At 41.4% G+C, this 12,331-nt stretch overlaps 1 protein-coding gene across 1 annotated transcript in view; it reads right to left on the reverse strand.

Moving 5' to 3' along the window:
* Nucleotides 1–6,205: 6,205 nt before the first annotated feature.
* The window catches only part of ldlrap1b (low density lipoprotein receptor adaptor protein 1b), a 31,681-nt gene continuing 25,555 nt past the window's right edge, over nt 6,206–12,331 (reverse strand). Inside the window, exons 7-9 of the mRNA XM_070920244.1 lie at nt 10,589–10,722; nt 10,164–10,198; nt 6,206–7,592 (exon numbers count right to left, since the gene is read on the reverse strand). Coding sequence (XP_070776345.1) covers nt 7,448–7,592; nt 10,164–10,198; nt 10,589–10,722 — 314 coding nt within the window. The 3' untranslated portion in view covers nt 6,206–7,447. The remainder of the gene's footprint in view (nt 7,593–10,163; nt 10,199–10,588; nt 10,723–12,331) is intronic.

The following is a 12,331-nucleotide window of genomic DNA, read 5'->3' on the forward strand; positions in this document are numbered from 1 at the left end:
GGTCTGATAAACAGTCGATGCAACACATTTAGTGCCGCTATTTTCCAAGCTATTGTAGCTGTCATAATTCGAGTGAGCGCTGTTTCCATGGAAATGCCGCCATCGAGGTTTTCATAATACAGAAGTGGGTGTGGTTTCATCTAAAGTGGGATGGAAGTGAGTCTTTTGCCCCTGACTATTCCGGCATTGCCATGGCATGTGTGAAAAGGCGCAAGGTGTAAATGTTCCTGTATGTAGCTGCATATGTGGATAGTGAAAACCACAAGCAGTGCCTGAAATGTCATCCCAGTAATTTACCGGGAACTATGTGTGAAAGAGACTTTACATTAACAACAATGCTTAGACTGCAGAGCAAAAAGAGTGAAAGACTGAACAGACGCACTGCTGGCCTTCCAGCTCCCTTCAAATCATTTCTTTAAGTTCATCCCTACCTTTGACTTTCTGAGTGCTTCTGGTATAATTTAGAGCGCAGTTGACTGTAAAAAGAGGACATTCTTATATCAGAACATATATATACATTTCAGTTCAAAACAGATGAAGGAAAACACTCAAAATGATCGTTAACGACACATCTGGATAATCTGACACAAGGTAAATGGCAGAACAAAATGTTTACAATGACAAAAGAAATAGATATAATTTAAAATGCCCCTCACATACAGAGTTAAGTCTGACAGGAAATAATACTCACCCATGCAGTTAGACGTGTAATCGGTCCCCTATGGACAAGAAACAAAAGGGCAATACAGTGAGATTATTATTGTCTGGAGGTTAGCAAAAAGATGATATTTTTAAATTAATATCTTTATCTTTGGACTAAAAACACTTACATATAATTCCGAGAATATAGTTCTTCACTAGATTCATTTGTTTTTTACATCTCTTATATTTTTGAATAAAAATATTTTGTTTCGTGAGTTGGTCAGATTGCAAAATGTTAAGAGTGTATTACCTCTGATATGCAGCTCCATTTGAGGATGATCTTGTCAAAGCATTTTGAGGTGACGAGAGTGCTGATGTTGTTTCTCAACACCTCAGGGATTCCCTCCCCGTGAATTGCAAGCACATGGTTCTAAAGTCAACATCGACAGGAAAAAGACGACCAGTCAATCACATAAATCATACAACAAAAACCGTCAGGTGCTCAGGTCTCTTCCAACAAGAACACAGTTCAACAAGCTCAATTACCACACTGCAAGTAACTGATGTCTTTGAGTCATATAACTGCAAATGGACATGTGAGTGATATTTTGTAATGTTTCAAAAATGTATCTGCCTTTCCACAGCACGCACTGTACTATATCATACTACAGTATATAACATCAGTATCTGCTGCACTCCATTCAGGTGTGCCTATGCCAGGGCACTGCTACTGTGCACGGTGACCTATTGGCATTGCTTACTGGCACATTCAAATAGAGTGGAACCATTCATGTAATAACAATAATAACAATGTTATTGGTTACAACTGTGCTTTTCGTGCTGTGAAAAATCAAAACACCCGTCATGAGAAATATGTGAAACATAGAAAATGTATGTGTGTATGTATGTATATATGTATACTATTGTGTCTTGTCTAACTTACAGTTTCATTAGCCCACGTGTACTCGCACTTGGATGCCTTGCCACCTGAGATATGAGGCATGTCTGTGATGTTGTACGTTGTTTGGCCATCACGCTGAGTGACAGTGCAATTGAGGTCCCGTGCACTGCAAAGTTGTAGAAAGGCACCTGGGGACAAAAAGACAAATATATCACCAGCAGTAAGATTTGGTTTTGAAATGCTCTTGGCGTCTATGCTACATAGACTGTAATAATACAATTATGTCAAAGGCTATGTCAACAAATAACTATTAAACTGGCAATTCTAACATGCACAGAGTGTAGGCTTCTGTTCCTACCACTGCCGCTCAAATGATCTTGTCATTTTATATTTTCAGTCTCTGTCTCCAGCCACTTCTCACTTCCCCAGGACTCTCCAGAGTCTCTCTCCGGTTTCTAATTCACCTTTTCCTGTCCCGATACTGTTAACGTGAGGATTCTTGGCTACTTCTGTTTGGACTTGTTGCCCTGGCCTGTAAGCCTTTGTATCATTTCACCATTAAAATCACTTAACTGCTCCTGTCTGCCTGCATTTGGGTCCTTTTCCTTGCTGCCTCATACACACCTCATGACGATTTGGGAAGGAGGATGTAAACATCATTAATCCCATTATTGTGGCGATGCACTAGATCGCTGTATTTCTTAACATTTAAACTGAAACATGGATTTTTAATTATTCTGAAATACACATGGGACTACACCCCTAACACAGCAGCTTCCCTGCTTTGCACCCTCTAGTCAACATCCATCGGCATTGCAAGCCAATAAACCTCTACAGCGGAATACATATCTGGATTCCCCGGACTTCCCCGGACTTCCCCGCCTCCCTGTGGGTCACACCAGGCTCGATATACAAATTAAATACGGACATGGTGTGAATATACTGTAAAAAGGCTACATACATAGAAACTACTTCAACCGCTACATAGAAAAGACTCACAAACACAAACGTTTTCTTGCCATATCACAACAGCTAACATACTCCGAGTGAACTTCTTGAATGTCGTGCGGTTAACATCTGAGTGCTAAAATAATGTCGCTATTTGACAAGTTTACTTCTAGAATAATATTTTATAAGATATACACATCATTCATTGAGTATGACCTCATAAAACAAGCCGAGTAGTTTCCTCGCGGATGAACAGTGACGCGATACAGCAGTTTGAGTCACAAGTTGAGACTAACTTTGAACACGTGTCTTGGCTGTGTATGTTACAGGTTTTGGTTTCAATTAATCATCTAAATGAAACATTACTCACACAAAATGAAGCACCACGCTGCGATACGCATCTTTCCCGCGGCTGAGCTATCCCCCTCTAAAAAACCTGCGGCGTACGGAGCCGGCAACGATATCTAAGTTTCCATTAGTTTCCCCGCAGTGCTACTCCCCACCTTCAAAATAAAACGTAGGATATAAACGTATGCTGCAGTTTTTCTCACAGGAAGAACAAGAGCGTAGACCTCTGGCTTCTGACTAAGATGAAATATAATTGCAGATGGACCATCAGCTTTTAACCATCAGTGATGATTGTTTGTCAGCAGCTATTAGATTCAGAAATGTTGGGCTAAAGAGCGCGTCAGGTCGGGTTGTTGTGTTTATTTTGAAAATAAAACAGGAAACGAGTTTTTTTTTAATTACATTTCTTGCTTTTTGTTCTGTGTACATTGGCAGGCTGATGCAAGGTGCTGGAAGCTTCTGTCATCATCGACATATGATGATGAAACGTGACGAACTGTGTTTAATTGAACAATAGTGAAGTCGTTTTATTTAGACTAGTTTGACGGCGAATTTCGCATAAATGTCACATTAAACATGAGAATATTAAAATTAGACAATTTGACCGACATCTGGTGAATAAATGATCAAATAAAACGACATATTGGGGGGAAAAATCCTGTGGCATCTTGTTGCATGTTTAATAATAATAATAATAATAATAATTAATTAATAATTAATTTTTATTTTAACATAAAATAGATGTTTTGCAATTATTTCACCCATTCATCCTTCACTAATAAATTATGATGAAAATATATACTTTACTCTGTTTGGATTTATTCACAATTCTTTGTTTTGATTTTTTTTAATGGTTTGTTTTGTTTTATTTAGCCTATTGTCTTTAAGCTAAATATGAAGCTTGTAGTATTAGTAGTACATTTTATGCCACTTTATACTTCTACTCCACTAAATTTCAGAGGAAAACGTGTTTCCTCCACTACATTGATTTGACAGTTGAAGCAGCTAGTTTAGTAACTGGGCATTTTACACTGAGGTATTGCTCCTCAAGCATCTGCCTGAATACTGTAGACCAATGCTTTAACTTTTGATCCATCATATTTCACTCTTCTTAATCTTGAAATAGTCATGATGCCATATTCGGTATTACTCTTCTTCATTAAGCAAACATTTAATTCCATGGACATGATGAATGCTTCAGTCTTACATGTGTGCATGTTGTCTTGATTGAATGACCCCCACTGGCTCCATGTTGTAACCTTCACACGTTCTCCTCCTCGTCTCTCCGTGTGCCGCATCTCTGTCACCTGCCGCAGGGGAAAAGAAGAAGTCGGAGGGCTTTGGGGTGCAACAGAGTGACATGCTGAACAGCGAGACAAGACAAGACAAATTTGATCACAGCAAATGAGGACGTGGCCCTCAAGATTCTCAAATCTGAAGAGAGCAGGGCCTCTAGAAGTAGATCATCAAAGTCTTGTGGTTGTCTTACCGTGCTTGGTGTCATTTCCCTTTTCTCGACACGCTCGGAGTGGTCAAAACAAACGGGGTGCAGTTCTTTGAGAAGTTTGAGCACAAACAACATTTCTGTCTAGCTTTTGAAGTGCTAGACAGGAATCTTTATCAGCTGTTCAAGGGCAGACGCTGGAAATCGCTGTCTCTCAGTGAGATATAGCACAGCAGGTAAAGACTATGTGGCTTTGATAATAAATTAAAACAGAATGCCAAACATAGAAAGAAGTATTCAAAGCTGTATTTCTTCTGGATCTGCATAAGCCTGCACCCTGGTCAGTGGTCTCTGTAATCATCTCTTCCTCTGTCCCTGAAGTTTCTGACGGCCTTTGAGGCGCTGAAAGGCATCAGTGTCATTCGCTGTGACCTGAAGCCAGATAACGTAGTGCTGGTAAACCACGAGAACCAGCCCTACAGAGTCAAACTCATATATATTGGCGTGTCACTTAAGACCTCTGAAGTGAGAAGTGGTTTGACCATTCAGCCTCCGGGTTACAGGTAGGTTCAACCTGGAAGAACCAGGATCACTCCTGAGCAGGCTCTACAGCACCCGTTTGTCTCTATGGTCCACCTAGAGGAGGATGAATGGACATATTATTGACCAATTGACTGATTCATTAGTTGGTGGTCATGTTTTACTCAGTGTGGATGATGGTCGGCCAGATGGATGACACGGAGGAGGAAGTAAGTCCTCACAACGAGGCTGAGGAAGAGTACCAAAGTTGAAGGTGCTCCAGGTCATCCTTTGTCTGTGACGGCATTTCAAACCTGCCTGATGGAGCGGCGGCTGCTGGAGCTGAAGACACTTCTGGCTCACCTGGAGAGAAACCAGCTGCAAGATGCAGCCAGTAGCAGTCCGGCTGCAGAGACTTCAGCCACTCCAGCTCCAAAGATTCTTCGGCGGGGCTATAAGAACCATTTTGGAGATAAGAAGTGAATGTGAATTTCTGAACTGATATCAATAAAGACATTCACTTTTGTTTCTTTCCATTTGTGCTTTGGAGATGACATGGTTGTCAATAACAACACTAACAAAATGACAGAACAGCTCATTTACTTTGCTGAACTGGTGTTAAACATGTGCTTACACTGAAAAACTAAATGAAGCACAATAAGCATATTTTAAGGGCATGTAACTTTAGCTCTGCATTGCCTTTGTCCCTGTGTGAAGCATTCAAACACCAATATAAAAATGTTTTACAGCATTTACTGCTATCACCAGTAACAAATGAGACTTCGATTTCAGATTTTCTGTCAACAGCAGGAGATAAAAACTGTGAAAGATCAACAGAAACATCGATGATTGAATTGTTCAGTGAAACCAAAGAGATTCTTTCACTGACAAAGGAACATCTTCATAGTAGTAGTACCACTGCCTTTAGGCAACACATTATACGAGGTATGAAACCTCTCAGCTAGAGACATTCAAACCTCCCACAGAACTCGTGATAAAGTGTTTAGATATTCTCTGTCAGACAGGCTTCTGTGTGATAGTTTACACACACATTAGTAGCTATTAAATAGTGCTATTAAAAGAGAACTTTGTGAACACTGTGTTACAGCACCAGTACAGTGCCAGAAGGTTTAAGTTTTGGGCCGATTGTCCATTAATGAGCTTAACATATTTCTGAACGGGTGGTGAGAGCTTCCAGAGGAGCAAACCAAACCAAACTTGTCGGTACTAGATTCAGATCAGAACAATCTTTCACCGCTCAAATGTTTCTTCCAAGCTTGTGCACTGGCTGCAATGAGACTAAAGATGCATGAAAATAAAAAGGTACATCAGAGCTGACAAAGCAAAAATTCAACAATCTGATTTTGGAATGAACACATCACACATATACAATTTTCCTTTTATTGAAATTTATGTAAATTAATGAATTAAATAAAATCCATATATTAAAAACAACACTGGGAACCATCCCCGGAAAAAAAAAAAAAAAAAAGTAAACTAGCAAAGTCAATGCAACAATATAATTTAACATACAGTGGTAGAGTGCCGATAAAACACATTCACCCTCTTAGACTTATTTGTTTTTTCAACTACGAATCCCAGTTGATTAATGCGACTTGCTGCCGTGGTCAAAGAAAAGACTGAGATATTAAAGAAGACAAAACAACTCTGGACTTGCCTCCCTTTACCATCCAAGTCAACATAACAGCAGGGAAAATCATACCGAATCATCCTGTGATTCAAAGTTGTAAAACAATACGACATGAACAAGTCCCAGAGGACGAGTGAACAGAGGCACTGTATAGAAGCCTAAATAATGAGTTTGCTGCTTATTGACATTAAATTCCCTTACATGAAATGTGTGCTTTTAAAATGGATAAATGCGGAGTGCAAAAATAGATTTTGCATTAGAAAAAAAAATAAGATTGTCATTTTGTTCTCATCCATTTTTCACACAAACACTCTTTGACCAACACATACACAACTTTTTTTTTTTTTTTTTAAAGCTTTTGTTGCCCAACGAGAGGCTGAATCCTTGAAGCACATAGGTAGTAACTTTATTATTTTGCCCAATACTGGAACTGGTGCACTGGTGCTGTCACCAGTGACTTCTCCCTCTAATCTAGTTGCATGTCTCCATCTCGAAGTAAATCAAATATGTGACAGCAGCCTTGTTGACCTTTACCTTAATGACACTTAATGAACTGTTGAACCAAACTCAATCACGTCAGTTCTCATATCTCACTTTGTATATTTATATACTGTACATCCATACACCCACACGTTTCTTTAAAGCAATGTACACAAGCACATACCACAAACACATTACGCACAATGAATGGGTAAACAGACACAAAAAAAGGAAGTAATACACTGACTGTAACAAACATTAAATGACTGCATGAGTTTTCATAGAAAAGGGATAAATTGGTTTGTATTGCTTTGGCCTGTTCTGTGAGCAGCCTGCTCATGTCGTCCTTCTCTGGTCATCATGATGCAGAAGCATCAGAGAGCCACTAGACTGCAGCACTGAGAGGACTTGGCAGCAGGGAGAAGGTGGGAAACCTGTCACTTCTCCACTTTCCATGTTTTACCACCACCTCTCCTCATCTTTCCCTGTTTTCCTTCTTGGCAGAGGCTTCACATTAGAACCCCAAAGTGTCTTTTTGTGCAGTGAAGTCTGTGTCCTCTTGGTCCCATTTGCCTGGGGACAGGCACTCTTCAGTGTTGAAGTCCTGAGGGTTTACCCCAATGTCCAGGACCTGGGGGTTAGTGCGAGACTCAGCGAGTCTGGAGGAACAGAGGAAGAGAGACGTTTAATTAGTAACCTGGATAGTGATCAAGATTACTGTTGTTACTAATGAAAGCTTGTGAACGATGGTAGGTACACTGTGCACAGAATGTATGGACATGAGTTATAAACATCCCTCTTTGTAATGAAAAGAAACATGATAAAAAAAAAAGCAAAGCCACATGTGGCCAGATGTGGCAATAAAATGATTCCCTTCGTGAACTAATCATGGCAACCCGACATGAGACCGCCCTAACACACACACACATACAAAATGCCTATTTAAACACCATGTTAACATGTTAGACCTACATGTGAACACACACCATTTCCATTCACCATGGCGTCTCTCATTCCACTAACAGAGTGCAAGTCTGGTGGATGTGAGGCGGAAACACATAAAACATTTGTGATGAAGACGTGGACACAGTGGCAGACTACATCAGGTCCTGTGGCAGTGAACCTTGTCTTAAGAAGCTCAGGGGTGGATCAAACTGTGGAATAACACTGAAGAGCCCCCCCCCCCGATGTATCGCTAAGTAGGTCTTGTTAATGGTATATGGCCATATAAGAAAAAGTGAAACTACATGAGTCTTAATCAACCTGGTTGAACACTGACATCCAGACAGATGAGCGGGCTTGAATAGTGGGTTGACTAGGGGAGAATGAGGTGGAAGTCACTAGATCCAGTGAAGGGCATTGTTACCTGAGTAGGATTCAAAGCTATCCAGACTGCGGCTGGGGGTGCAAAGGAAACATCACAAGTCAGGCAACAATTAAACTCTGAACTCTGAAGTAAAAGGATACATTTATGTGGCCACAGTACGACTTCATGTCCAAATTCTGATGCCTAGAGTTGACCAACATAGGGCCATAACATTAGGGTTAACCATAATTAGTAAACATGCCCATTTTACCTCAATCTCTGCAAGATAGAAGATTTTTTCTTCACTATGGTTAACAGGCACTTCTCAGGCTTTTACATATACAACAGTGGTCAACACACCAGCAGGTGGCAGCACAGTCTCTCAAATAGCAACACCAATGATCTCGTCATGTGAATTTATCTGCAGTTCATAGTGAAAAGTACAGCGCCAAAACAGTTCATCTAAGAGAATTTAAATGTCACTCATCAACTTGGGAAAAGCCCCTTTGAACCTCAGAATTAAAATGTTGCAGTAAGGGAGCAGATGTTTTTTGCTCCATGATCTCTAGCATGTTGGTGTTTACATACTGAGTACTTTGATCAAATTTAGGAGGGCATAATCTATCAGTGAAAGACGCACGACTCTCTGCTGTTTATAGTTGTTTTTTTTTATATGAAATAATATTGTGGGGGAGCTTACTCAGAAAGAACAGTGATGACAAGGCACATTTATGTTACTCAACTATAAACCATTAATCCAGAGCTTATTTCAATCCTCATGCAAAACTGTATGTGCCACACACATACGGTGAAGATAACATAAAATCCATCATTCTGTAATATTCTCATTCACAGAATCAGGAATTGTCTCTAATTTTCTCTTTCACTCCAACACCAAAATCAACCAGCACGATCGGCTTATCCTGATGGACAAAGACGTCAACCTGGCCTTCGGTCCCCTAAATTTCCTTCAATTACAGAAATCTACAAGTGGATGCATCTCTGCGTATGCTGGGAGCATCCTCATTAATCACAGAGCGGGAGATTAACGGCGTTGGGGTGTAATTACAGTGTGTGCAGACAAATAATCACCCGATAAGGGGGCTAAAATGTCCTCTTAGCTCTTGATTACAGAGGCTGTGGAGCCCATTCTCCCTTTCTCTAAATGAAAGCGAGAGAATAAGAAGCCCACTGTCCAATTAGCAGGGGGCATGAAAAGCAGAGTTACGGAAATAAATGCACCATTAAAGTGTTGAATGAGTCTTTGCGGCGGTCCAAAACAAATATCTGTAAACAGTTGCTTTGTGCAACCTGACAGCAGACCACCACAAATTATCAGAGTGTGCCACTGAAACAGACTAAAAAGAAACATTTATCACAGTGGACTCCAGCTCCATTCTGCTTAGTTTGTTGACGTAGACAGAGTTTAAGGAATTCCAATCAGCACAGACAACGGGCTTCCCTGCCAACCATGAACCTGCTAATGATGAGACCTGATCTCAGAGGAGTTTTTCTCCTTGTGCTTTTGTTCCACCACAATGGTAATACTCAAAAGAGTACTTATACCGCAACATTACTTTCCTTTGACTTTGTGATATAAATATCAAGCAATGTGTCCCTCCGCAGCACCCAGTTGTAATCACAGGCTTTCTGAGCTCATACGAAATCAGTGTGTGGGCCTGAGATGATGGTAAACGGAGCCTGAGAAAGCAGCATGACTCGGCGGGCGTTGGCTGGGCCCGGGCCTGCAAACTGAGCCTGTCTGCTCCCTGAGGGAGTGCACCGGGCCGAGCCGAGCAGAGGGAGAGGCAGCGTTTATTACGAGAGCCGCCCAAACCACGGGCGGCTATTTCAAGAACAGCTTGTGTGGCTGCTTAGTAGAGCCCGGGCTTTAGGGAAAATCCAAATCCGCACTGGTTCTCACCTTGAAAAAGCCTCATCCAGACCGTCCTCCAACTCCTGCCGGACAGAACATACACATATTGGTTAAAAATAAAGTTTAAGTAAACAGGGCTTATTCATGTTAATACATTCACTCACTCACACACACCCCTTGCCATTTTTCTCTAGCCTCAGATGGGGAGATTAATCCAGACTGGCTACTTGCAGCCCACACCCTCTCCAGCTATGTGACCATTTGATAAGGCCAATTCTGTTCAATGGGCTATTGTCTCACTCTGCATAGCAGCTGTACTACTGTAGACTCCACTCCTTTGAATACGACAGGTACAGTACATCACCGGGCACTTTGGCTAAATAATCAAGTGTTTCCTGCGTGGCATTCTTCTCTTCCCATTTTATCAAGTCTAAACAGCTGAAACTTACTGACCAGCCCGACTCTTGTCTTACCCATACAGTATTGTTGTTCTCTGTTGCGTGATTATGCACCATAAAGGGGTCCGATTCAGTCTGCTTTGTTCCTGAGTGGACCAGCACCGCATTGGCTCCCTCTGCCAAATCCAGAAGCTTTCCTGTGGCTACCTCTGTAATACAAAACAAAACACACAATTTACATATAAATGAATTCAAATTCACATGCAACCTTCTACATTCACCGTTAGATTAAAGCCCTAGCCCAGAGACAACAGTGTAATAATGAGGATAAATTTGCTCCAAGTAACAGTGCAGCACACATGCACAAAATCTATGACGCCACGCTATTTGCTAAGGTCCACTTCTCCTTATGAAGCCTCTGATGGCTCACCGATACATCACGATGCAGCCATCTGTGGATTGTCACTTTGTGATAAGTGAGCACGGGGTAACCCCCTGACTTGCACGCCTAACCACGGTGACACCACTGATCTGTAATGGGATTGGCTTGTAATGGCCTTGCCTGATGATTAATGGATGTCAATAATGTGCGTCAACGCTAATTTCTGTCTGCTCTTTAAGGCTAATGTGGTCCACAGAGAACAGTGAAAACTTATCTGCATGCCGTTCTTTGCTGAAACTTAATATTCTTACATGAGCTTCTCCCTATTTTCTATGTTCCTCAAAAGAGACACTCACATATAACTGAGTCAGCATGCAATAGCAGTTCCCTTCAGCCTGTCCTCTCTGTCGACACCGGCTTAAAGGCATTCACAAAAGGGCATTTAGTGTATTCTGCTGTTATGAAAAGGCAATATTGTGGGACAGGGAAATTCATGGGGAAAGAGGGGGGGGGGGTCAACAGCTTAGGTGTTTGTTAAGGTGGAAGTGGGGCCCTGGGAGCCAACACCCAGCTGGCACAATTAAAGAGAGATGCAACGATTAGTCGACTGAAAATTAAAATCGGCAACTATTTTGATACAATTTCAAGTTATTTTTCAAGGTTTTTGTCAGTTATGACAGGAAATGAAAGGTCTTCTGATGTTGGACAGTTGGTCAGACAAAACAAATGTGAAGACGTCGCTTTGGGAAACTGTGATGAGCATTTTTCGCTATTTTATAGAATGATTAATCAATTAGTTTAGAAAATAATTGACAGATGAATTGAAAATAATCCTTGGTTGCAGCCCCACATTTAACCCGTGAGGACGAGGAGACTGAGTAAAGGATGATCGGTCTCAAGCAGGCAAAGTACCCTGACAATTGGGGTGACACAGGAAGAAGAGGCGTTTATATTTTGAAGCCACTGCGAGAGGCCTGGCGCTGGGGGAGAGTTGGAGGTATCATGTCTCATGAATAAAGCTGACTCACCTCTGACAACACCACTGATCCTGAGACTCCCTCTGGCTGATCAAATAACATGCCACCGAGTAAAAGTGAAGGGTACATAAATGTAACCTTCCGATAGCTCTAAAGCCCGGCTGTCCCCAATCACTGCTTTAGAGCTCTGGCAGGAGAGAAATGCTCAGCCCGCTTCAAAAAGGCACTCAGAGGCTTCTACCATGTATTACTCTGCTGTACAATTATGCCAATTTGCTTTACAAAAATACAATCCATTGGCAGCCAAATGAGCCACTGCATGGCCAGCGGGATAATGTCGCTCCAAAAACGCACACCAAGCCTCACTGTGGCCAGAATGTGCTTCCAAGTCCTACTTTGTTTGAGTCTTCTCAATGGGGATCATCCTTAAAACCGATGTCAGTCGTAAAACACTACGCA

Source organism: Enoplosus armatus, chromosome 15 (assembly GCF_043641665.1).
Source record: "Enoplosus armatus isolate fEnoArm2 chromosome 15, fEnoArm2.hap1, whole genome shotgun sequence".
In the NCBI taxonomy this organism is placed as follows: Eukaryota; Metazoa; Chordata; class Actinopteri; order Centrarchiformes; family Enoplosidae; genus Enoplosus; species Enoplosus armatus.